The sequence below is a fragment of the Polyodon spathula genome, chromosome 1 (genome assembly GCF_017654505.1).
Source record: "Polyodon spathula isolate WHYD16114869_AA chromosome 1, ASM1765450v1, whole genome shotgun sequence".
Taxonomy (NCBI): Eukaryota; Metazoa; Chordata; class Actinopteri; order Acipenseriformes; family Polyodontidae; genus Polyodon; species Polyodon spathula.
Genome location: NC_054534.1, coordinates 85,678,637 through 85,706,346, shown reverse-complemented (window position 1 = coordinate 85,706,346; position 27,710 = coordinate 85,678,637). Strand labels below are relative to the sequence as shown.

The 27,710-nt window shown below is 37.8% G+C and overlaps 1 protein-coding gene across 1 annotated transcript in view; it reads left to right on the top strand.

The window, feature by feature from the left end:
• Positions 1 to 27,204, top strand: part of LOC121323621 (protocadherin Fat 4) — a 98,570-nt gene extending 71,366 nt beyond the window's left edge. The window contains exons 7-17 of the mRNA XM_041264776.1: positions 8,165 to 8,345; positions 9,091 to 9,341; positions 9,769 to 14,118; positions 15,237 to 15,341; positions 16,053 to 16,360; positions 18,581 to 18,666; positions 19,019 to 19,198; positions 20,327 to 20,451; positions 20,934 to 21,151; positions 22,269 to 22,530; positions 24,390 to 27,204. Coding sequence (XP_041120710.1) covers positions 8,165 to 8,345; positions 9,091 to 9,341; positions 9,769 to 14,118; positions 15,237 to 15,341; positions 16,053 to 16,360; positions 18,581 to 18,666; positions 19,019 to 19,198; positions 20,327 to 20,451; positions 20,934 to 21,151; positions 22,269 to 22,530; positions 24,390 to 26,254 — 7,931 coding nt within the window. The 3' untranslated portion in view covers positions 26,255 to 27,204. The remainder of the gene's footprint in view (positions 1 to 8,164; positions 8,346 to 9,090; positions 9,342 to 9,768; positions 14,119 to 15,236; positions 15,342 to 16,052; positions 16,361 to 18,580; positions 18,667 to 19,018; positions 19,199 to 20,326; positions 20,452 to 20,933; positions 21,152 to 22,268; positions 22,531 to 24,389) is intronic.
• Positions 27,205 to 27,710: the final 506 nt, after the last annotated feature.

Here is a 27,710-nt window from a genome sequence, read left to right as displayed (position 1 = left end):
GTTACTGTTTATATTTACCATACACTAATGTGTATGCCTGTGTACCCTGTGTAGCTTGTTCATGTTATGCCTGAACATTATAGTTTTGTGGGCATTTATTTTCCAAATCTCAAAGGCTGAAACTAGAATTTAAACAGATTGGGCAATAATCTCAAAAAAAAAAAAAAAGTGTTTTGTTTAGCTTATTTTGGGAAATCTAAAATTATAGCAAATTGTTCAAAAAGATTAAACTTTTATACACAGTCATAGCCAAAATGACCTGTTGTGCCTTTTCCCGAATCTGCTTCTTTCCAGCACACCAGCAAAGCAGTGTAGGCATCTAGCAGTTTGTACCAGGTGACAATAAATATCATTTTTAGATGATGTCTCTCATTTTAAAGTGATCTATGCAAAACCATTTTAAAACAAATGCTTTCCCCACAGCAATCCCAACTGATTTTACAATGAAAACTGCCACAAGTCACAGTACCAGCTACAAATCCAAAAATAATTTTGAATACAATCACACAGTACAAACCGTTAATCAAACATGTTACTATTGCTTGCTTCACACTATGTGTGACTCATTTCGAGACTCCCGAACCAATACTGCTGAGAACTGTTGGGGAGAGATGGAAAATGGCTTTGTGGGTTTCTGGTTACTCATAAATAGCACAAACACAGCTTAAAACTGCTGGTACAGCACAAATAAGGAATTCTGGAAACCCAGCCTGCCCATGGAAACAGTATTACTTACCACAATACATGGCAGGCAAATTCCGTATCGAATAAAGCTGCAGCGAATTCCAGGATAATTAAATGTGATGTCATCTATCAATTATGTTTCAGTCAGAGGAGGCTCCTCAGAGGAGGCAAGGGAGACTGTGCCATGTCAAAATTTCAAAGTCATTTTATATATATTATGGACTGATGCCGAAATCGGGCAGTTGCCGACATGCCTGGGCAGTTTATCAGGTGCACAGTTGCGGTGGGCCGAAGTAGCATCACATTTTATGTTATTTCTGCATCATCAACCACCCACAGTCACCCGGGATGATGGCGAAGAAAGATTTTTAACAGATAAAGTACGCTACTAATAGAGAGTGAATTACCTCTGACAAAAGCACACCACTTAAAGCAACGGAACTGAACAAAATATCGATCCACAGGTTATATCATGTATTATATACAGGTTGAGGGGTCAGAATAAAATGCAACAATGTTTTATTGTATTTTTATTGCAGTATTGCATACAAATCTCAGTGTAGAGTTGCTTTGTTTGAATGAGAGATCATAAAACAGGCAAAGGTACGTGGACACACTGGGTTCAGTCCAGTGCTTTTTACCCTGAGTCCTCACAATCTGATATATATATATATATATATATATATATATATATATATATATATATATATATATATATATATATATATAGATAGATAGATAGATAGATAGATAGATATTGTAGCAAAGGTTTTGCTGTTGTGAATGAGACAAAAAAAGTAATAAATAAAAAGAAATTAGGCAAAAAGCAATAAATAGATGTCTACAATTATTTCAGCTCCCTCGTTCTGGAAGAAAGAAGGTTCGTTCACCAAGAATAAGTAGAAGAATTGTGAAGAAGGTTAATAACAATCAGAGCTTGATTGCCAAAGATATTCAAAGTGAATTGGCTGAAAGTGGGACTGGGGTTTCCATTTCAACCTAATAGGTCAAGTACTGCACGGTGAAGGTCTCAATGGTCTCAGGCCAAGGAAAAAGCCACTCTTAGGAAAAGGTTGTTTGCAAAATGACATTCAAATGATGGGTATGAGTTCTGGTCAAAGGTTTTGTGGAGTGATGAAACAAAAATTGAGCTACACCCACCCCTCGTTATATCGCCACTTGCTATACTGTGGATTCGGATATATCGTGATCCTGGAGTTGGCTCCCCATTTTTACTGTCTAACTGCATATATCTTAGCTGCAATATTCATAGGCACTTAGAATTTCTGTTTGTTTTATTTTGTACTGCACATCACAAACAAATGTGTACAAAACAAAAACAAAACATTAATTATCATATACACACGTATTTCACATTAACTCAAAGCAAATTAAATAACTACTTGCTGAAGCGATTTTTATTTTAACCAACGAGGTGTTCACTTGTGACAGCAGCAATGCACTAGCAAAAGTCACAAGGCAGTGACATCGGCTCCCTAGCAACAAGCCTCCTATGGGGAATGGATTATTTCAATGCAGCAGGTTTGTGCATTTGAGAAAGGAGAGGAAGACTCATGAAATTAATTGGAGACTGACGTTGATGAGAAGCAATTACCCACCGCTATACGAATTAAAATGTAGTGCTGCTTTTTATACGAAAAATGAGAAAAAGCAAGTTGCGTAGAGGATTTATACTGGACCCTGACGCCCCCGATATGGAGCTAGGCACCTGTAGACAGGGGCCTAAATCATCCTGTACTTTGCCTGCCGCTATGGATAAGGCCTCCCTTCTTGCCAGGGCTTTAATAAATTAACATGGTAAATGTCCTGTTCATTTTGGCAATCAGGGTGTTTAATTTCGCAATTTACCTTTCATATAGCCCGAATCACCTCATATGGCCCACAGTTTCGATTCCGATGTGGGAAGGAGCAACAGTACTTTGTATTCTGGTCAAAAGGTTATTGTACTGTTACTCTTACCGGTGTTGAGCTGATTTTAAATTGTCCTGTGCCAACTGACCAACCACATCTATGTGATCTCTAAGTAGGAGCACATACATTTGTGGATGGCCCTTTGTGCTCCTCCCAATCCTCTGACACAAGATTGAGGATGCCGTGAGGCTGTTTGCCGTAAAAGAGCTCGAGGGGAGAGAACCCTGTCCAACTCTGCGGCACCTCTCACAGCAAAAAGGAGGTAAGGAAGAGGTGTTGCTGATGTTTTTGCTCCTGAATTACATAAGAACATAAGAACATAAGAAAGTTTACAAACAAGAGGAGGCCATTCGGCCCATCTTGCTCGTTTGGTTGTTAGTAGCTTATTGATCCCAAAATCTCATCAAGCAGCTTCTTGAAGGATCCCAGGGTGTCAGCTTCAACAACATTACTGGGGAGTTGATTCCAGACCCTCACAATTACAAAACGTCTCAGCATCTGTTTCAAAGTCTGATTGAAATGTTCCACCAAGCCTTCTGTCTGTGGATGATAATCAGTTGCGGATTTTGACATATTTTTAGTATTTTGTATACTTACTGTAATCTTTGAGACAATGAGTTCGTTCCTTGATCAGTCAGTATCTCTTTGGGGATCCCTACTCCTAGGCTGTAATCTGCACTAGTTCTTTGGCTATCGCAGATGCACTTGTAGACCTCAATGGAACCGCTTCTGTGTATCGCGCTGCATAATCTACCACCACTAATACATATACCTGCAATCAGAAGGTAGCAAAGGGCCTACAGTGTCCATCGTACTGCGTTCCTTTAGCAGTAGGACTAAAGGAGCTGGGCGAACTCAACCCGGCCCTACTTGCTGGCAGTCTGGGCATGTGGCTACATATTTTGACATGTCATTATAAAGTCCTACCCAATAAAATCGAGGCAATATGCGATCCCTAGTTTTATCGAGTCCAAAGTGTCCCAGAAAGGGATGCCATGCGCAAGCCTCATGACTTCGGCCCGATAAAACTGGGGAATCATGAATTGTTACAGGCTGTAACAATTGTACTTGTATAATGAAATGTGGATATACTAGCCACACAGCACCTTCAACATCCTTACCTTCAATAGACCGGGCCTGCCCCCAAGTGTGCACCAGTGTGGTATTAATTTTAATAAACAACTTCTCAGTCTAACTTCCGTTTCTGCCTCTCCCATTTGAGACAGAATCTGAACTGAAGAAAAGCTGCACTGGCACTTTATAACACGGACATCTTATTCAGCATTCATTTTGGCCTATTACAAGGTTATCTTTTCAAATGTATTAACTTTTTTGAGGCGAAAGGAGCTGCGGCTTTCTTCAGGAGATGAGGTGCTCCACCTTCGCTTCAGCCCCGCTCCAGCAGCCAAACCTGGGGCGAACCCGTTCCCTCTTCTCCTTCTTGCACTTGGTTTGCTTGTCTGTCGCTTTGAATTGAACTCCCAATCGCCATTTAGCCAGGCTATTGATTTTAACTGCTAGTTAAAATGATCCATGAGTGGGAATGTTACCTTTGTGCTTTATGCAGGTTTAATTCACAGAAAGTTACATTTTTGCTTCATTATATATGCATTATAGAGGGAGTTATTTTATTTGTATTTTAGTCAGATGTGTGTTGTTATGTGTCCTGCGCCACCCTCCACCCCCTCCGCCACTTATAACGCTCTTCGGTTCATATTGTGCCCCCCCCGAGAATCGTGTTATATATATAGTCATGTAGCATTCTAATATTATAGTGTTCAATAAAACAAAATAAAATTAAGAAAAAAATCACATATTAACCTAAACCCTAGAGTTAACATGGCTATATTAACAGCAATTCTGGAGCCCAGAGAGGTTTTTGCCTCAGAGGCAAGTCCATTATAAATTTGTATATGCTATTAACCACAGTACTAGCGGTAGCAGATCCCGTGATCTGAGCACAGGTTTTAATTGGAGGAGCCCAGAGAGTTTTTTCCTCAGAGGAGACAAGCCTCCATTATGAATTACTATCTGTACACATGGCCATAACTAGTTATGAGGACACAGAGGTCGTTTTTTGCATCAATGCTGATGATCATGTAAAAATTACAAAAAACTAAATTTTCTCTGTTGGTTTGCCATGTAACAGAGATTTGGAAGTTGAGTAGTAAATACCAAGCAGTCAAATAAATACTGCCAGCTAAAGCTTGAAACCTGAGTTTGACCTCAGTAGAATGTCAGCTCTGGTTATGATGCTGTCTGTACAGTACAGTACTAGCAATGGCACGTGACGCGGTCTGATCCCTGTGTTTAATTGGTGGAACAACTCAAACCCTTCCACCATCTGCTAAAGCATTGCTAATGTGTGTGTTCGATTGTGAGTGAAGTATTAAATAATGGAAATAGCATCATTCGGTTTCGCATTCAATTTTCTGAAGATTTTAATGTGCGACCACAAAAAAAAGAAAAGCATCATAATATAAAAACTTGTCAAAGTTAAATACAAAGCCAGTATGTTGTTGACATGTGTGGATGATGGGAGTTGTAGTTTCTTATGCATTATTGCTGATTGGAAACAGTTTTTACCAGATAAACTGCTATTCCCAGAAGACACTGCACCTGTTTCATATTATGATACCACTTGCTTTCTCTGGGAACAAATCTAGTTGTTGTGTTGTTTTTTTCTCTATTAGTGTTTGTTGGAAGTTGTATTTATATTATTTTAGCCCTTTCCCAGCAGTGTTTGTGTATTTTCCCTGGCACAGGTAAACCTTTTCATTTTCTTTTCCCCTGTATGGTATTATTTATGTTGTTGGTCATTTATTTAAGTTTAGCAAATTAAGTCTATAGTATAGGATGTGCTTGATTTGTGTCTGCCTTTCTCCTGCTGTAACAACTTTGGCCCTATCTACACTATGCCTTTAAACCGTATTAGTTGACTTTAAACCAGCTTAAAAGTGCTAAATACGGTTTGTGTCTACATTGCACAGTGTTTAATACCGTACTCGAGACCCGGACTCAAGACCACCTCGGGGGGGGTAGTCTCGAGTCTGGTTCTAATTAGATTGCATCTGGTGGTGCGGTTTATCAGAAGTGTGCACACTGTAATACCAAACTCAGTGGTACTGGAACGATTTTTAAAGTGGGGGTGCTGAAAGCCATTGAACAAAACTGTAAACACTGTATATGAGGGAAGCCATGTAAAGCCAAGCGGGTGCTACCGCACCCCCAGCACTCCTAGTTCCAGTGCCCTTGACCATTTTTTGTGTATCCTCCAATATCCCAAAATGCTTTGTGATATGTTTGGCCAAATACTCAGAACAGGTGCCTGAAGAACTTCCTATCAATGAACACTCCGCTATAGGTATTCATTTTTATGCTTAAATAAAATAACTATCAGGACATCTCTGTAAACTACTGGAGAAAATAACAAAAGCACAACATGAAATTAGGCAACTGCAAAAATGAAATGCGAGTTAAACGTAGGATCGGGGATGAACAATTCACATAATGTGTCAGCTCTGTTTGAAATAAAATTAAGGGGACAAGAATTAGGCAGAGGCAAGATATGAAGATAAAAACAAAGATTATTTTGTAATTAACAGCTTTTTCTGAGTTTAATTACAAAACGTAACCTGATTAAAAATAAAACCTGAACACTTCAAACCCTACTTGTGTGTGTTTGCATTTAACTTTTTCCAAAATACTTGTTTTATTTATTTTTAGCAATATGGATCTCTATTAATATGGGTCATAGCACATTATTTTGAATTAAAAGTACAGTGGGATACTATTGTATTCATTTCCACTGTTCATTGTGCTGCTAGGAACTGTAACTGAACTGTTTTAATAATGGTTGCGTTAAGCCAGACTAAACATGAACCGGTACTTCAGTGTGGGCGATTTGAGCTGGACTAATCAGAACGGCTTTGAGTACGGTTCTCGAGATCCGTTATGTAGTGTGGACATTTTATGCAAAGCAGCCTAGAGACATGGTCTTGAAATCAAAATGGTATATCAATGTTGTATGCAGTGCATTTTTAAACAAACGCTGGCAGTGTGTAACAGGTAAGTATATCAGAATAAACTATGATTGGCTACTGTTTTCTTTTCTCTGTTGTCTAGTGGAGAAAATATGTTTAACAATCAAATTGGGGTACACCTGTAATAAGAATAATAATAATAATAATAATAATAATAAATATGAAAAGTGTTGTCAGTCCAGATACAATAATAAGATTCTACTGCTGCTAACCCTAACCCTAACCTCAAGCCCTCTGCCTTTTTTCTGCCTCCCTATTTTTTGTTGTCCACCAGCCTCCATTGGTGTCAGTATGTTTAGAACTTGCTGCCAGCTCTATAGATGTTCATGTCATTTATACTATCAGATTGTATAAAGTTCATTGTGCTATATATTGTACATAACTAATGCATTAGTCTTGTGGATTGTTATTTCAAAGTATGCAGTGAATCCCTTTCAGAGTCAGTGCTGGGTGGCTCAGTGCAAAAATGGAATGGGAGGACTTTACCATTTTAGTGGCTGGTTCAATCCCAGGTGGTATCACTCCTGGTACATAAAATAAGAGAAAGCCATTCAGCCCACCGATGCTTGTCTGGTTCATAGTGGCTGATTGATCTCAAAGCTTTATAAATTGAGTCCCAAGGATCTCACTGGTTCAGCATCAACAACATGGATTTTGTTCTTGGCACATTTCAACAAGTAGAAATGATTAGAACCTTGGTTTGTTGGTTGGCTCAAATATACCAATGATATTGATACAGATATTTTTATGATGGCTCTTTGAGGACACATAAATTTTCAACTCTGTCTTGTGAAAATGCTTTAGGAACCCACCGAAAATGTAACTGTTATAATTAGAAATAACAAGGATCCTTTTGATCACGTTTGTTTGGTCTGAATTCAAACACAGAACTCAGAGGTGCAAGGACAATGCATAAATCAAACAGAAAATACTTTATTTATAAATATACTCACTGAGATGAAAACTTTCTCCTTAATTAGGAACTTTTCATGGACAATGAGTGATATTCAAACACTAATAGCTCATGTCTGCATTTTTTCAATGTTTTAATAAAACTGAAGAACTTGTTTAAAGAAAAGAATTGGAAAAATAAAAATCTACTGCTAGATCATGTCAAATCATTCTAAAATATGAAGTTGCCGTATGCAACTAGCTTAATGAAAGCTTGCCGTCATTAATATATTCATGAATATTGCCTGGTTATTTTACTTTTGTTGCCATCAGCTTGTGAAAATGTCAGTCTATAAAGCTTTTCTTTACAGATCGATCAGCACCACTGAATCAGACACTTTGAAATCTTCCAAAATATGAACACTTCAAGTAACCGTACTCAATATAGTAATTCCTATATATTCTTAGCATTCCTTCCAAAGCCATAGTGAACATAAGGAGACTATCCATTAAAATGACCTAACATTTAAATGGATAATGTGCATTTATTGTACAAAGTAAAAATGGTCAGGTTGTGTCATTAATTTTATGTCACTCGCATGTTCTCTGCACAGGATCTTCTGCTCTCACTGGCACAGGGACCATCATTGTTCTAGTTGACGACATCAATGACAATGTTCCAGTTTTTGCTTCAAACACATTCCACACCACTATACCAGAAGACGCCCCTACTGGAACTGATGTGCTCCTTGTAAACTCTTCTGATTTGGATGCAGGATTGAACGCTATAATCAGGTGAGTTCAATTTTAATGCTGCATGGACTGCTCATAATTCTTAAGTGGACATATAGCTCAGACTTGACATTTTTATGTTGTCTCCCCATTGGGAAAACTCTCCTCTTGGAAAGACATAATAATTTGGCAAATAAATTAATGAGGATGTTAACTGGCAGTGACAGATTAAGAAGTGCCCACAGGGGTTGACGTGTTTTGGATAGAATGCATAACCAGTTTCAGTTAGTTACTAGTCGCTATGCCCTATTCATGCAGACCATTAAGTAATTCTTCTCGGCTGGTTTTTTTTTTAGTTTTTTTGTTTTGTTTTGTAACAAAAGTCTGTACTTCCAACGTTTTCACGGATGGTAAAGACTTTGAGTGATAATTTACTTGCAATTTCTTCCAGTTATTTCAAGGAAGTTTATTTTTTGTAATGTTTAAAATCAGGACATTATTTCATCTGACTCTATGTACAGACTAAAGGAAATGAAATTGGCACACACTTTTTAAAACACGTCCAAAGGAACTGAGACCAATTATAACTAGACAATTACAGTAAACATACAGCTTTTAAGAACATTTTTAATTAAACTCTGAAATTACCCATAATCATTTTGTTTATTTGTTAAACAGTAGCTATCTGAGAAGTAATGTATTTATTTGGTTTCTATTACATTTGAAGAATTTGCTATACTTCAAATTATATTAAAATGAACTGTTTAAATATCTCTTCTTTTTTGTGTTTTTTTTTTTTTTGGTGCAGCTACAGACTGACTGGGGGAAATGGACAGTTCTCCATTAACCCCGCTACTGGACAGATTATTACAAGTGCTCTGCTGGACAGAGAGGCCAGGAAGATTTACCAGCTGGTGGTTGTAGCCTCGGATGGTGGCCATCCTCTGGCCTTGTCAAGCTCTGCGACTGTTTCAGTGACTATATCAGATATCAATGACAATCCTCCCAGATTCCATCACCATCCTTATGTCACTCATGTCCCAGCAACTACTTCTGCAGGTCAGTCTAGGAAAATCAACTTTTCTTATGTGTTACTTGATCTTGAAATTCCCCTTTTCACCAATATGATAAGCTTGGAGTAGACAATCTTTAAGTGGAGAGGATGGTTATAATGTTTGTTTTTCTTCTGAAAAAAACCTCATGACTGTACTGCAGTCCCATTTTTACATCAGCGATGCTAAATTATATTTTGCTATTGGTGTTATAGGATCAATAACCCACTAAGACCTAATGTACCAGTTGTTTGTATTTATTATACATTATGTTAGCCACATGGGTTCCATAGTTTAATGAAACCAGAATTCAAATTCAAAGCAGGAATGTTTACATAAATATATTTAAATGCAGCAGACCATTATTGGTATGCATCTATTATACAGCCATGATGATTTAGCATATAATTTATTATTTGTTTTATTTTTTTAAGGTTTGCTCGTGTTTGCAGTCACTGTGACAGATGAGGATACAGGACCGAACGGTCAGCTTAACTATTCCCTGATGGGAAGAAACTCTGAGAAGTTTCAGATTGATCCACTGCGTGGGGCCATAACAGCAACTGAAAAGCTGACCGACAGTTCTGAGGTCACCTTCACAGTCCATGTGAAAGATGGTGGGATGTATCCCAAATCGGACTCCACCACTGTGACAGTGAGATTCATAACTGGAGAAAATTTTCCTAGGATTAAACCAGGACAGACTACCTTTATATTTCCTGAAAGCCAGGCCTCTGACACCCTTGTTACCACAATCTCAGGGTCTTCTGAGAGAGGGGAGCCCTTGTCTTACTACATTGCCAGTGGTAACCTTGACAATGCATTTCACATTGACCCACAGAAAGGAGAACTCTCCATTAAGCAGTCCTTGGATTTTGAAAATATACAGAAATATGTGCTCTGGATTGAAGCCAGGGATCAAGGCTTTCCACCCTTTTCATCCTATGAAAAAGTGGAAATTAACATAATTGATGTTAATGACAACTATCCTGTTTTCGAACAGGAACCCTTCAAGGCTGAAATATTGGAAAATCTTTCTCCACAGAGAGTTCTTATTGTATCAGCCTCTGACAAAGATAGTGGACCTAATGGACAGCTGGAATATGCCATCATTGATGGAAACAAGGGAAGTAGCTTCAGTATTAATAGAGGTACTGGTGAAATCAGCAGCATCAGACCACTTGACAGGGAGAAAGAAGGCCATTATGTATTAACTGTTAAAGCTGCTGATAAGGGCTCTCCCCCTAAAGTCACTACTGTGAAAGTTTTTATTCACGTGCTGGATGTGAATGATAATGCCCCAAGGTTTTCCAAAATATTCAGTGCACAGGTACCTGAAAATGCCCCTGTTGGTTATACCGTGACACAAGTCACCACTTCAGATGAGGATTCTGGATCAAATGCCATCAGCAGGTACTCCATAGCCGACACAAGCCTTCCTTTCTCTATCAATGCCAATTCAGGAGACATTACCGTTAGCCGACCACTGAACAGGGAAGACATGGAGCGTTACATTGTCAAAGTCTCTGCCCATGATTCAGGATGGACAGTAAGCACAGATGTAACTATATTTGTGACAGACGTCAACGATAACGCACCTCGTTTCAGCCGCCCTTCATATTATGTTGAGTATCCTGAGGTTACAGAAGTTGGGTCAAAAGTCACTCAGGTCTCAGCAACAGACCCTGACAATGGCTTTAATGGACAAATCTTTTACTTTATAAAGTCCCAATCAGAATTCTTTAGAATTAATTCTAGCACTGGAGACATTTTCACCAAGCAGCATTTAAAATACATGAATTCCACAGGAGCAAGCAACATCAACATTAATAGGCATAGTTTTATTGTAACTGGGTCAGACAGGGGAACTATACCTCTGATGAGTGAAACAACTGTTATTGTAAACATAGTGGACAGCAATGACAACCCACCGCAGTTTGAAATCACAAAATACTTCACACCTGTAACAAAGAGTGTTAAGATTGGAACAAAGCTAATTCAAGTTGTAGCTGTTGATAAGAAAGACTTTGGCTTGAACTCTGAAGTTGAGTACTTAATAACAGGAGGTAACAGCTCTAACAGAGTCCATTTGGACAGACAAAGTGGCTGGGTCAGTGTTGCCTCTTCACTTGTGTTTGATGTGAACAAGGTTTACCTGGTTCAAATTACAGCTCAAGACAAAGGCAATCCTCCACTCTCATCACAAGCCACACTTCTTATTCTTGTAACTGAGGAGAATCGTCACAGCCCAGAGTTCTCACAAAGCCATATCAGTGTGACAATACCGGAGAACCTTATAGTTGGAACAAATATTAGGACTGTTTCAGCAAGAGACAAAGACAGAGAAATGAATGGGCTCATTAAATACAACATTTCTTCAGGCAATGAGGCAGGCCTTTTCACAATGAATAGTACATTAGGTTCCTTAACTTTAGCTAAGCCATTGGATTATGAGGAACAGCAAACTCATGAACTGAGATGTACTGCTACAGATGGAGGGTGGGTTGCAAAGACTGGCTATGTTACTGTTACCATTCATGTCACTGATGTAAATGATAATGCGCCCCTCTTTAACCCAGATAAATACTTCCCAGTTGTACTTGAAAATGCCCCAAGTGGCACAACTGTTGTGCGAATAAATGCCACAGATAAAGACTCTGGACCAAATGCCATGATTGCTTATGCAGTTCAGTCATCTGATAGTGACTTGTTTGTAATTGATCCAAATACTGGCATTATTACTACCCAGGGTTTCTTGGACTTTGAAGCAAGGCAGAGCTACCATTTAACTGTGAAAGCATTCAATGTTCCAGATGAAGAACGTTGTAGCTTTGCTAATGTAAATATACAGTTGAAAGGAGCAAATGAGTATGTTCCTCGGTTTGTTTCAAAGCAGTACTATTTTGAAGTATCTGAAGCTGCTCATAGAGGAACAATAGTTGGGGAAGTATTTGCAAGTGATCGAGACCTTGGAGTGGATGGAGAAGTCCATTACTTATTATTTGGGAAAAGTAGAAAGAAAGGTTTCAGCATCAATAAAAGGTCAGGACAGATTTATGTGTCAGGATCTCTTGATCGTGAAAAAGAGGAGAAGATCTCATTAAAGGTTCTTGCAAAAAACACGGGAAGCATTAAGGGAGCAGATGTAGATGAAGTCATTGTGAATATCACTGTACTGGATGCTAATGATCCCCCAGTTTTCAGCTTAGAATCCTACACTATTCAAATAAGTGAGGGAATTCCACCAGGCACCCACGTCACCTTTGTTAGTGCTTTTGATTCTGATTCTGTGCCTAGCTGGAGCCGATTCTCATATTTTCTTGGCTCTGGTAATGAAAACAGTGCATTTGCAATTAATCCTCAGACAGGGCAGGTTTCAGTAGCAGAAGAACTGGATAGAGAGTCCACACCCATTTATAACCTCACTGTATTAGCAATTGATTCTGGGTCACCTTCTGCTACTGGAAGTGCAAGCTTGCTCGTGACATTAGAAGATATTAATGATAATGGACCCACCCTAGTCACTACTGCAGGAGATGTGTCTGAGAATCAACGTGCAGGAACCATTGTGATGACACTTAGCTCTACAGATCCAGATCTACCTCCGAATCAAGGACCGTTTACATATAATTTACTTAGCACTGGTTCTGCTGCTAGCTATTTCAGCATTAGCCCTTCTGGAGTACTGACCACAACCAGAGAGATTGACAGAGAACAAATCAGTGACTTCTACTTGTCAGTGGTGACCAGAGACTCTGGCGTTCCACAGATGTCTTCCACTGGAACAGTCCATGTCAAGGTTAATGACCAGAATGACAACCCATCAGAGTCAAGGACAGTAGAGATATTTGTTCATTATTTTGGAAACGTGTTTCCTGGTGGAATTTTAGGTAGTGTTAAACCACAAGATCCAGATGTGCAAGACAGTTTCCGCTGCTCTCTTGCATCAAGGGTTACAAGTCTGTTCAGTATCTCGGCCGATACCTGTGATTTAAATTCCCAGTCAAGATCTTCAGATGGGACATTTGATTTAACAGTCCGTAGCAGTGATGGGCTACATGGGGCAGTCACCAACAATGTCAGAGTTTTCTTTGTTGGATTCAATAACATTACTATTGATAACAGTATTATTCTTCGTCTCCATGTACAGCATGTTAGCGACTTTCTTACCAATCACTACCTAAGCTTCTTGCGAATTGCAAACTCCCAGCTAGCTGGCCTTGGGACTGCTGTGCAGCTCTACGGGGCATTTGAACAGAATAACAAAACCTTCCTAACAGCTGCTGTAAAACGAAGCCACAACCAGTACGTAAACCCCAGTGGAGTTGCCACCTTCTTTCAAAGTATAAAAGACATCCTTTATAGACAGAGTGGAGTGCTCATAGACTCGGTAGACCATGACCCTTGTACACATGGTCCTTGTCAGAATGGAGGAAGCTGCAAGAAACATCTTAGTGTGAGTCCTCTGTTGAAGAGTAAGGAAAGTGTCCCTGTGATCCTTGTATCAAACAAACCTCTGCAACCATATGTTTGCAACTGCATGCCAGGTTATGCTGGAAACCTGTGTGAGACTGACATTGATGAGTGCCTTCCGTCACCCTGCCACAATGGTGGAACTTGCCACAATCTAGTTGGAGGATTTTCCTGCAGCTGTCCTAATGGATTTACAGGAATGGCTTGTGAGAGGGATGTCAACGAATGTCTATCAAACCCTTGCAAGAATGGTGCTCTTTGCCAGAACTTCCCAGGAGGTTTCAACTGTGTGTGCAAATCTGGATATTCAGGTATTGTTCTATTTCATTACCAGTATGAAAAGTCTAAATGCAACCAAACCACTGGTAGCATGCTAGAAAAGATGATACTGGTTTGACCCCAAATCCCATCAACCTCTTTTTACTTAGGTGTTATTTCTGTCTTCCTGATAGGATGTAAACATTTAAGCGAGAACTACCAACACAAGCAGTACACTACAACAGCCGGTCCTGTCTTTATAAACTGCTGATGTCTAGGCAGATCTTAAACATGCTTAACATTCTGAGAGCAGAATGTTCAGTGGAACTACTAAACCCAGGGTTGTTTGCAAAATGGAAAAGAAAAGTCTCAAGTGGGTCAAGTGAAATTTGTTAAATAGAGCATACAAACATTTATGCAATTATTTCATAATACATTTGGCCTGAATGTGTGTATTTTAACCATGGCTTTGAACACATGGTATCACATACTACAACTTCGATCCTAAAATAATATTACAAAAAAAGTAACATCAACATTTTAACTGTCATTATTTACTGTCTTACCTTTAAAAGAAAGAAACAAATTAGATTATTTTGAATTAATTTGAATTGCTTATTGAATATTTGGTCAGCTGTTGTTTTTTTTTTACTTCATGTTACTAATGCAATTTGCTTTGGTTCTGAATGGATTTATAGACAGATTACCTCAGCACCATATCACTAAGTATTTGCTGTCTTTTATCATTATGTGCATTAAGGATGGTCACTGGCCTTTTCTAGTTTTGTTTTGAAAAGTGTCGCTTTCTTAAAGAAATACACCTTTTGACTTACAGTAGTTTACATGACCTTTCTATGAACCCGCCATGTCCTGTTTTGCCTGCCTGGTTTTGGTGGATGAATGTACCTTCATTAAGTTATTTGTTTTAAGTTGTGGAAATAAGAGCCTTAATGCTGTAAAAAATAAACCCAGCACAGCAACAACTAGCATTCCATGTGTGTATGTGCTGTCTTTACATACTTTACCAAAGTGTACTGTCTGCCTACATACAATGTTTATCAAGATCACTAGCAGCATAATTTTAGTGCATATATGTGTGTGTGTGTGTGTGTGTGTGTGTGTGTGTGTGTGTGTGTGTGTAATTTTAATAAGTGTTGTTTTATGAACCTAGGAAAAACGTGTGATTCTTCAATCAATTACTGTGAATGTAATCCTTGTTTTAATGGGGGGTCCTGTCAGAATGGTGTGGATGGATATTACTGTCATTGTTCATTTGGTAAGTGATAACATTAATCCAGTGATATTTAAATCTTTGGGTTGCTTTTGTAATTATTGCAAAAAGTTAGAATATACCATTGTTGGGAAATTGCGGACAAGCTTCAGGAAGTCAGATAACCCTAAACTGAAGTCTCAAATGATGGAACACTTCATTTCCTGTTTTATCTGTTTTACCAAGTTTTTTTAATTGTTATTAATGGTACTTTCTAAAATGTTCCTTTTGTTCCAGTGGCATTATATGTTGCTAATTGTTTTGTCTATTTTTGACATTGTCTTTCATCCTGGCTTTCACCTAAGATGCATGTTAGACATTTAACACAAAAGTATTTTGGCATATGGAAAAATATTGTGTTGTGTATTAAGCATACCGTAGAGCCAAAATATTAATATACTGACCATCAACTATTTCCAAACTCCACAATTCTCAAAGTGACCTGTTTCCTAGTGAATTGACCATGAAATTGAAATAGATTTTTGTTTGTTTTCCTTATTCATTATTTAGTGTAATACAGGATGATAACTGACAAAACAGGTATGATTTGAGTATACTTGCCAAGGACTTTTTGTTTTTGGATGATCGATATATAATATAATCTAGTAGCTGCACAGTAATGCATTAGTTAATAATGGTCCTCTGTTTAACGTTTTATACAAAAGGCACAGTGTCTTCATGATTTGCTTGATTTTAATAAATTCTTACTTTGCTTAGGTGTCTTCGGCAAACACTGTGAACTAAACAGCTATGGTTTCGAAGAGTTATCTTACATGGAGTTTCCAAGTTTGGATCCCAACAATAACTACATCTACATCAAGTTTTCAACCATCAAGAACAATGCCCTTCTAATGTACAACCACGACAACCAGACAGGAGACAAGGCTGAGTTTCTAGCTTTGGAGATATTTGAATCAAGGGTTAGATTCTCCTTTAACTTAGGAAGTGGAGCCTACAAATTAATGGCAATGAAAAGTGTTTCTGATGGGCAGTTTCACACTGTCATTGCTAGGAGGGCAGGCATGGTGAGTGATATGGAGAATTATTCTCTGTTTTAAATCCACATTTTGCTGATGCTAAGTGTTTGATGTTATTAAAAAGTATGCAAACCATAATTGTTAAAAAAATACAGGTTTACTTAAATAATGGTCGAATGTGGTACTTCTAGCGTCCAGTTAAGCATTTTATATATGTGATCCTTGAAATATGTCTAGACTGAAAATAATGTATATATGTTTTTTTTTTAAGTCATAACTTGGCTATCCATATAATTATCTCATAAACCTTTATTACTGAAACCGACATGGAAACTGCTGTAATTACAACTTCAGATATGTACAAGTTCAGTTTGTACTGTTTGTACTGTGTGTACTGTTTCAGCCATGTAACACATTTCTTGTGCTAAGAATCAGATCTTTCTTCAGGCCTTCTCTGGTATATAAAAAAAAAAAAATGATAATCTAAGCCCCCTATAGGACTTAAAATCTATCATTTCCCACAGCGCTTTGGGATTTTATAGGAAACTGGTAAAATCGTTAAATTGTCAGTTTTGAGTCAGTGCCGAGTGACAGGATGGAAATGTACACAGCTTTCAGCGAGAACTCTAATCCATCTCTTCATACCATAAATATTATGTAGTCAGTTGGAAATTAACACATTGGTGCTCCAAACCAAATAGGTTAGTAAAAACCAAACCTGAGGTGATGCAGGTCAGTTAAGTGATCCTGCAAAGGCTTTTGAAAAGTTTTTTAACTGAAAGGTAATATTCCCTATCTTCCATGCCTGATGGATCAGTATAAATGTCTGTCACAAGAAAATGGGCCAATATTTGTAGTTCAATTTGAAAAATGAACTATGAGTATGCCTTGCAATATATGTTGTATATTACACAGAAATATATAGGGACTTAATTTTAAATAATTATTTCACAAGGGTATGCTATTTGTAAGGTCAGGTATTAAATAAATGAAATAAAAGCATGCTCTGTATGATCTAACTTCACAACTGCTGATAATTTACAGCACCTATTATAAATGTCTTATTGCTGCAAGGACACATTTCCACACATAGCGTGTATTTGGAAATGTAATGCTGGGATTTTGCAGGAATGTGCACAAGTTACTAATGTCGGTGTTGACAGAACTGAGCCACAAACACAGCAAAAGCCATTTTATGCCATAAGGTTACCCCATTACTAATTTTAATTTGTTTTTACAGTGTTCACAGTGTTACCTAAACACAAGCACACCACCATTTGTCTGCCACAAATTTCTCAGGGGCATTGTACTAGGCTAACAGAGAGAGAGAGAGAGAGAGAGAGAGAGAGAGAGAGAGAGAGAGAGAGAGAGAGAGAGAGAGAGAGAGAGAGAGGAGTTGACATGTCAGCACAGCATGTCAACCCCTCTAAAGTGGCCAAGAAACTTTGATTTATTTATTTTCAGTACATTCATAGTTTCCATTTCCAACCTGCTTCTTGAAATACACAGTCACCATAGCTGAAATAATGCAAATTCAAATGTATTCTGTAACTGCATGGTTTTCTTCTATGGGTCTGCTTTGATATATTTATTAATCTATATTGTTTTAGTGTACCATATTTTTTTAATATAAATATTTAACAGGTCCTTTATCATTTTGTAAGAAATGAAAGTTGTTATCAGATTTTGGAATCAAGACATCTCACTTTTAATGATGATACAACTTTTATACAGATAGCATGGTGTGATACCAGCACTATTGTAAAAACAAAAAAAACCAAAACATACTATATGAATTACACCATATGGATCTTAATTTTAGAAATATTTCTTAACCCAGCTGCTTATCCTCTGATGTCTACAGCATGTTGCCGGATAGGGATAATATATTTATGACACATTTCCCACAAGTATATTTGTTTAAGCAGGGATATACTGTACCTGTAATTCTTCCAAGATTCATACTACAGTCATACATCATAAACACTAAAACTTATGAGAAATACTATGCTATGAATGCAAGAAGAGCATGGATATCCAGTTACAGGTGTAATGTCATTGGTGCACATACATTTTTTCTTTCAAATAGTCGTATGTACTTCAGCACTTCAAATCTATATTAGCGGCAGCTGATTTTTTACATCTGTAATCTATTTTTATAGCACAGCCACTTCATGTTACTTTGTTCAGGTGCATCACAAAGACTAATTTGCATTACATTAAACATTTCTCCAATAAGATATAAATGACTTTGCACATGTATTTCAGGCTGCATCGCTGACAGTGGATGTGTGTTCTGAGGATCAGGAGCCAGGATATTGCACTGTTAGCAATGTGGCAGTTCATACTGACTGGTAAGAAACAACTTGTGTGCTGTTTCTAAGCTAGTTGTAATTTAAAAGATAGTACAATGTGTTAAACCATTTCTTACATGAAAATAACAGCTACATATGCAGAGCATTTACACATTTTAAATACTTTTTATTTTTAACTGTAAATATACTTTATATTTTAATTATAATGTAACTAAATTAAATTGATGCTGTAATATTAATGTATATGAATCACATGTGTAGATAGAACAATCACAGTTATGCATATATAATATCTTCCAGTAGTAGTTACTACAGTCTAATCTACAGTTTATTTTCTTTAAATACACATTTTCAGACTCTCATTTCAGTCTCATTTGATTCTTTTTCTTAGGACTCTCGATGTGCAGCCAAACAGACTTTCAGTAGGAGGGGTGAGATCCATAGACCCTATCCTTCATAGAAAAGGACAAGTGGCCACACATGACTTTGTCGGGTGTATAATGGAGTTTGCAGTCAACGGACGCCCTCTCGAACCCAGTCAGGCTTTGGCTTCCCGTGGAATTCTTGACAGGTTGGAGACATTTTCATAATCATAAGAGTATTGTGTTTTAATAGTAGCAATTTTGTGTGTGTGTGTGTGTATAAAATAAAAGATCCTCGCACTCTCACGGTTCGTTGCCCCTTTAAAAGCAGACCCAGGAAACAGAAATGGATTTTTATGGCGCTGACGCTCACTTTTAATCAACACAAATGGAAATAAATAAAACACAAAATAAACACCTAGCTCCTTCTTGAGCACTAACTAAACACATGGGAACTAAACTACCTTACAGGACGGCTAAGCCGCTTACCTGTCACATAAACACAAACACTGTACCTTACTCTCGACTACTCGGAAACAGAGCACACCTTCTGCTTCCTACCTCTCAGCAGCCCTGAGCAGACTGGCTGCATTCTTTAAATACCCTGCACCTGGCTCTAATTTACAATTAACACCAGGTGCAGGCGATTACTAAACAATAAAACAATTAAACCATTAACACCCAAATGTGCATTCTCACATGTTCTCTGCAGGGAAGGATTTTAACCCCCTCCCTGCCATCTTACAATATATATATATATATATAGACAGTCAAGGATGGTGGTGTTAGTGTCATGATTTGGGGATGCTTTGCTGCATCAGGACCTGGATGACTTGCCATCATTGAAGGAACCATGAATCCTGCTCTGTATCAGAAAATTCTACAGGAGAATGTCAGTCCTTCCGTCCGTGAGCTGAAGCTGAAGCGCAGCTGGGTCCTGCTGCAAGACAATGATGTGAAACACACAAGCTACATAAGAATGGTTGAAGAACAAGAAATGTAAAGTTTTGGAATGGCCTAGTCAAAGTCCAGACAAAACCCCATTGAGATGTTGTGGCAGACCGGTTTATGCTCAAACCCACAAATGTCACTAAGTTGAAGCAGTTCTGTTTGGTTGCAATTATTGCTGTTAAAGGTGGCCTAACCAGTTATTGAGTCTAAAGGGGCGATTATTTTTCACACTGGGGCATTGGGCAGAAAATCAGACGGGGAGCAAATACTTTTTCACAGCTACCTGCTGCCCATCATTGCTTGAGCTATCACTCTGCTATCTGGAAAAACTAATGGAACTCAGATAGAATACCACCAATATATTGACTTCATCTTTTGTCTTTTAGATGTCCAAGACTAGAAGGAGCTTGTACAACCAACCTCTGTAAGCATGGAAGCACCTGTACGGACAACTGGTCCTGGCAGCAGTGTGAATGCATGGAAGGGTTTACTGGGAAATACTGTGAAAAGTGTGAGCATCAAATGTGTTATTGTTTGTCTGTTAACTAACACATGAAAAATATTCAGGTTTTGTACTTTTCCTTTAACACTTTTTATGCTGTATGTCTCTGTGGTAGTTGAGGGCATTATATCCAGGTTACAGTTCTATTAAAGTTGGATACCTATCATGCAAAGAAAAATAAAATAAAAAAATAAAAAAAAAAGATCCAAAAGTGATTGACCCAAGGACCCTGACTTAATCTTAACCATTTAACCAAATACTGCAGCCTTCTGGTGACCAGATTATGATTTGTACTTGTTATGCTCAATTTCCAATAAGATTACTATAAATAATGAATACAGTACCTCAGTTCAAAACATCTATCACCCTATAATAGATAATCCAGTAACTAGAATATAGGTAAAGTTCTTTCAGCTATAAAAAAAAATCATTAGATTTTTTATTATCAAATGGTTTGTGGTTTGATCATTTTAATGTGTTGCATCTTTCAGACATGACTGTCGATACTGCATTGTCCCTTGATGGCAATGGGCGCCTGGACTACTCCATGAACCAGAATAAGAAACGTGACTTCTTGCTCCGCCAGAGCTTAAGAGGCACCAGTGGTGATCCGATGAGCCTGAGTAGCCTGGACATGAAGTTTAGAACAAGAAGCAAAAATGGCATTTTATTTCATGTTCAGGAAAGCAGCAATTACACTACTGTGAAGGTAAGATTAAAGATTGAGTTGAGTTGATTTCATTGGACTGCTGCAGGGTTGTGTGTCCTAATCACCTCTTCCATTATGCTCTTTCATTTTATCTTATTAGAGATTTGACTAATGCTGGGCATTTTTCCAATTCAGAAAACTCATTAATTCCCTTAACTATTCCCCAGTCATTTCCTGGGGACAGACAGGTTTCTTTGGTTTTGCTTCTCAATGATTTTGTCTAGACTCCAGAATATAACTTCTGTAAGGCTGGAAGAAATAATATTCAATGTCTTACCCAATAAATATCATGACAACTCACAGTGTAAAATGTACAGAGTTCAGTGTTTTTTTCTTTAAGGTAACTTTCCTAGCTGTTCTGACTGTCTTAAATGAGGAATTTAGTCATACTACAGCAGTAATTAAAAAAAAAAAAGATTAATAATTACCACAGTTACCACCAACTAGTGTCTCCATTCCCTTAATGTCAGAATGACTGAAACAAAAAAACTATTTTTATTTGATTGGCTCTTTTGGATTTGTTAAAGATCTGTACTAAATATAATATGGCAGATAATCTTAAGCATACATGATTTTTAAATATATACAGATGCAATAACTAAAATTATGCTAATACTGGATGCAAAAGGGATATAAAAAAGTATGGAGTTTTGTATACTTCATAATGTATTAACCCTATTGTTTTATTTAAGTAAAGCTGTATTGTGAGAGTAAGTTAGAGAGTGCGATGATGCAATATAGGCTTTTAAACAGCTTGTACTGTTTATCAGTGAGAACACTAAACTGAGGGCCTAGGTGGCATTCTGTCACTTAATTGCTTTGGATGTGTTTCCATGAGCTTAAAGGCATCTCTATCCAGTATACAATAATTTAACTTTAATACTAAAATGTAAAAATGTACCATAATTCAGATTGACATGACCTCATATATAACAGGCCTTTTATCTCTTGTATAATGTGCACCTCTGTTATACAACCCTATCAAAAACACTAAAACATAATTTTAATACTGTGTATCTTGTATATAACTCACACCTGTATATAATAACAATCATAAATTCTCATAAAATGTGTAAAAGAGTGTTATATTCAAAACATCTATGTTTGTCTTGTAAAGGTAAAGAATGGTAAGGTGCATTACACCTCAGATGCTGGTGTAGGAGGAAAGGTGGAGAGAACCATTCCTGAGTTTTCTGTGGCAGATGGCCAGTGGCATACACTTCAAATTGCTAAGAATGGATCGCTTACAATAATTCTGGTTGATGGGACCTACAAAAGGGAGATAAATCACAACACTCAAGATTTTGGAGGACTCAATGTTCTAACACTTTCACTGGGGGGGATCCCAGAAGGGCAATCCCAGGAAGGCTCTAAACTAGGTGGGTATATGGAAATATCAATAGAAAAATTCACTATAAAAACAATCACAGTGGCTTCTCAGTTTACTATGACCCAGGGGGTGCAAACAAAACAAGTGGGCAAGTTTGGTGCTCGGTCTTGCTTGCAACTTGAAGAACTGTACATCAATACTGACTTCTCTTTTACACCTAGAAAATATCCATAGCTCCCCAAGTCACATTACTGTCTGGTGTAAAGTTTGTTTAAGAGCAATTATAGACCTTCCCATTTATAAATAGAATTGAGGAAAATAAATTAAATTGAGATTTTATTCCTGGGATAATTTTTAAAAGTACACAAAGATCCATAAGAGGCACATCAACCAGTCACCACTCGAACTTCGATCTATGGGGTGCAGATGTACAACATCATATACAGCAGAGAAAACACCTCACTTTCCCATTCATCAACCACAAACAATGGCTGAACTTTATATAGCTTTTTTTTATATTTTGTTTGGTTCCCAGACATAAAAGTAATTAAAAAGAAAAAACTTAATAACAACCTAACATTACGACAGTCAAACTGTCTTCATCAATAAAAAAAAAATAAAAAAAAACTGTGGTAGTGTTGAATCTGAAAATCACAAATATAATTGCCCATGTGAATTCAATGGTAAAGCATGATTTATTTTCTGTTGATAGTCGCAATTTGGCCTTAACATTTTTGAGTTACATGTACCGCTATGTATCAAAACAGTTTTTTTTACACCAGTTTATCATCTTTGTGAAATAAAAATAAATCAAGTAATAATGACCATGTTACAAAACACTGTTTTTTTTCTGACTAGTTTTGTGGCATATTGGAGTTTTTGATAGCACTGTCATTGAGCCCATTTAATTTTGCAATATAAACTATTGCTCTGTGCAACAAAAACATTAAGCAGCTGTAACTTTTATGTAATGCATTGAACAGAGACAATGTACCATGTTTGCCTACACAGCCAGTGATAGGAAATAACTTTACTTTGAAATGGTTTGGTGGTAGAAATGACTTAATGAAAACTTCACACCACTATTTCTTAACTGTTACAGCAGCAGCAGGTTTTGTTTTAAAGACATCCTTTATGTTAACCAGATAATAAAAAAAGGAAATGCAGACTTTTTTTATGATAATAGCCTGTACTTATGTCTTGTTTCCTGGGAAGGCCTGGATATGGGTTTGGTCTAAGGGCATGTGTTAGGGTAATAAAACAGTATATTTTACAACATAATTCTCTTTAATTTTTGCACGGTTGGGTACTCTTGAGTCTCACAAACAGATTATCTTCAAAAAAGTGTGTGTATGTACATTATCTAAATTAAATATTTCACCTATTTTTACTTGAGACAAAAAAGGAAAATAAATCATAGATAATTTGTATATAATTACTTACTATAGATTGCAAGACAGGTTCTGTGTTCAGGCCAAAAGTTGCAGTTGCTAAAATTGCAACACAATGGCTTTAAGTGCTCATGATTAGAACAGGTTTTTGTGATGTAAGTCTTATCAGTTATCCAATTCAGTTTTCACAATAGAATGAATTGTGGTGCCTCGTTACTAGAAGCATACCCCTGCCAGAGTGGAAGCCGGCTATATATTTTTCATGAATATTTTAGTACAAGCATGAAACTCCGTTAACAGACAAGCCTCCTTCTTTGAAAGCTCATTGACTAAAAAAAAAAAAAAAAAGCTAATTTGGCCAGTGATTAATATCATAATACATCGTATTACACACATGCAAGAAGTATCTATGTACTGTAGATCTCTGTGTAGTTATCTTTTTTTTTAGCAAATGTTTACTGGCATTGTTAGTAAGCACACTAATACTTCCTGACTTGCTTGTTTTTAATCCTTCCAGGTTTTGATGGCTGCTTTGCTTATCTGAAATACAACAGAGAAAATCTGCCTTTCAGTGGAGAGCACAGTGCTGTTAGAATATCGAAAACTCATCCTTCTGTCAAGATTGGCTGCCGAGGTCCAAATGTGTGCTCAAGCAGTCCATGCTTGGGAGGCCTGATGTGTATCAATCAATGGTATGCCTATGAGTGTGTTCCCCCGGGAGACTGCACCTCAAACCCTTGTCAGAATGGAGGCAGCTGTGAACCTGCTGCTCGATCTGGATTCACTTGCACTTGCCCACAGTTCTACACAGGAAAGACCTGTGAGATTTTGGTGGCCTGCCTTGGTGTACAGTGTCCCCAGGGAACTCTTTGTAAAATGGGGACTAATGGAGACTTTGTCTGTACTCTTAATCCTCCGACAGAGGAAATGTCCTTGCCGATATGGGCAGTGCCTGCCATTGTCGGGAGCTGTGCTACCACTCTTGCTTTTGTGGTCTTGAGCTTGATCTTGTGTAACCACTGCAGGGGCAGGAAGACCAAAGCGCCAAAGGAAGAGAAAAAACCAAAAGAGAAGAAGAAAAAAGGGAGTGAGAATGTGGCTTTTGATGATCCAGATAACATCCCTCTTTATGGGGATGATATGACAGTCAGGAAACAGCCTGAAGGGAACCCCAAACCTGACATAATTGAAAGGGAGAACCCTTACCTAATATACGATGAGACAGACATTCCTCATAACACAGAGACCATACCCAGTGCTCCTTGCGTGGGGCCTGAAGCTGATATAGAGCATTATGATATAGATAATGCTAGCAGCATTGCCCCTTCAGATGCAGATATCATTCAGCACTATAAACAGTTTCGGAGCCACACACCTAAATTCTCTATCCAAAGGCATAGCCCACTAGGATTTGCAAGGCAGTCTCCTTTACCTTTAGGAGCAAGCAGTTACACATACCAGCCTTCTTATAGCCAAGGACTTAGATCAACCCCTTTAAGCCACGCCACTTGCCCAACCCCTAACCCTCTTTCCCGGCACAGCCCAGCCCCTTTTTCCAAACCCTCCTCGTTCTACCGCAACAGTCCAGCTAGGGAACTGCAACTCTCCAGGAGGGAGGGAAGTCCTTTGGACTTTCACAATGAGGCATCGTGCCAGCCAGGTATTTTCAACTATGCCACACGGCTGGGAAGGAGAAGCAAAAGTCCCCAGACAATGGCAGGTCATGGCTCCCGACCGGGAAGTCGCCTTAAGCAACCGATAGAGCAGATTCCTCTTGAGACGGGGCCTCCAGTTGGTCTCTCCATAGAGGAGGTTGAAAGGCTTAACACCCCTCGGCAAAGAAACCCCAGCATCTGCAGTGCTGACCATGGAAGGTCCTCATCAGAGGAGGACTGCAGAAGGCCACTCTCAAGGATCAGGAATCCAGCTGATGGAATTCCAGCCCCAGAGTCGTCCTCTGAGAGCGACTCTCATGACTCCTTCACCTGCTCCGAGATGGAGTACGAAAGAGAGAAACCAATGGCCTACTCATCCAGAATGCCCAAGCTGTCCCAAGTAAATGAGTCAGATGCAGACGACGAAGATTACGGCACTAGGCTGAAGCAAAGAAGGTACCCCAGCCGCCGAGCAGAGGGAGGCCCTGGTAGCACACAGGTGTCTACTGTGGAACAGTATACACTGCCCCATAAGTTAGGGCAGCAAGCTGGGAATTTCAATTGGGACAATCTGTTGAACTGGGGCCCTGGGTTCGGCCATTATGTAGATGTGTTTAAGGATCTTGCATCACTTCCTGACACTACAGAGGCAAAAGAAATTGAAATGATCAGTGGTGACGGGGCCGTTACCATTTCCAATGAAGGGGAAGCAGAACAATATGTATAGACCTTATTTATATAAATTGACCATTTCAAGTTGGCCTCTTTTTATTATTAACAAGACCATCTTATATGTAGATTCTAAGAGGCAGTAACAGAACTTGAACTTATTTGAAATGCAACTGTACAAAACATAACAGTTGTTTTTACACAGTTAGGATAATTATCTTTGTTTTAAGCTCTTCACATGCTGTCCTAATCAGGAGTATAACTGAATTGGATTCAAAACTTATCAAATCCTGGTTTCTAAGTATCAATTAGACAACGTTGCTTTGACTTCAAGGCAGAAAGCCATCATCTGACATTAATTGTACTCATTTGTGGAAAATGAAGGATTACTGTATACTTTACATGAGAAATTCCAGCATTTATTCTTTAATTACAGTTTTGTTTCTGATTTAAAAAAAAAAAAAAAAGAAAAATTTGTTTGCTATCCAACACACAATGTATCATATCCAGCCGTTTGCACTAAAATGAGAAGATGAGTTGGCCAGCACTTTAAATCACTTGCCAATGTTATGTGAAGGCTTCAGAACTGCCCTGTTTTCATTCACCATATCAGCTAAACATTATACGAGCAGAGACTAGTAAACTACTGTCTGTAAGAGTTTCTGGGCTACAAAATAAGAAATGTTCCTTCATTTTTTTTGTGAAATGTTTGCAAATGTTATTGGTTCTGCATAGTCATTTGGGGTTCTTGTTTCACTGGGCCAGCAAAAGGGAAGACTAAAGTGTGCCTGATTGAGCTTAATATTATCATAAACCACATGAACTATAAATTTAACTTAAGTGAAAAGTTTTTCTTTTTTTTTTTTAATTCTGAAGGTTTCTACTTTTTTACTGTTTAATAACTTGTTACTTAAGCTGTGTTTTTATTGATATTTTCATATACTGAAAATAAGTTTTCTTACTTTCAGGGAAAGTAAGACTAAGTACTTTTTTACATTTGTTACTTATGAACATCAATATTTTACAATTTTTGATACAACTGTAACATAATGTATGCTTTATACATGTAAAGTCCAATAACAGAATAAAATATTTATTTAAAAACTGTTTTAGATTCGTAGGTATATTGAGCATGCATTTATGACAGGCTTCATGAACTTCAGTAAGGTATTCAAGGATAATCCAAGGTGTTGATAACAACTTCTGGTTGAATTTTATAAGTTTTATAAGTATATTTTAAACTGTTTAAATATTGTAGTGTATATACAGTGTTTTATATGGTAGCTATGAATGAATAAGATTTGTGCAAATAGGGGTCTGTAAATCTGGTCATTAATAATGAGTTATTTCACACGTTATTTAGGCATTGTCTTTGGTTCATTATTACCTGATAATCCTTAGTATAGGTGTTAGCGTATAGGCGGTAAAGTGTGTTTAGACCCAGAAAATGCAGGTTAATCAATTAAAAAAAATATATAGCTAAATCAAGTCATAAATATTATATTATAATTATA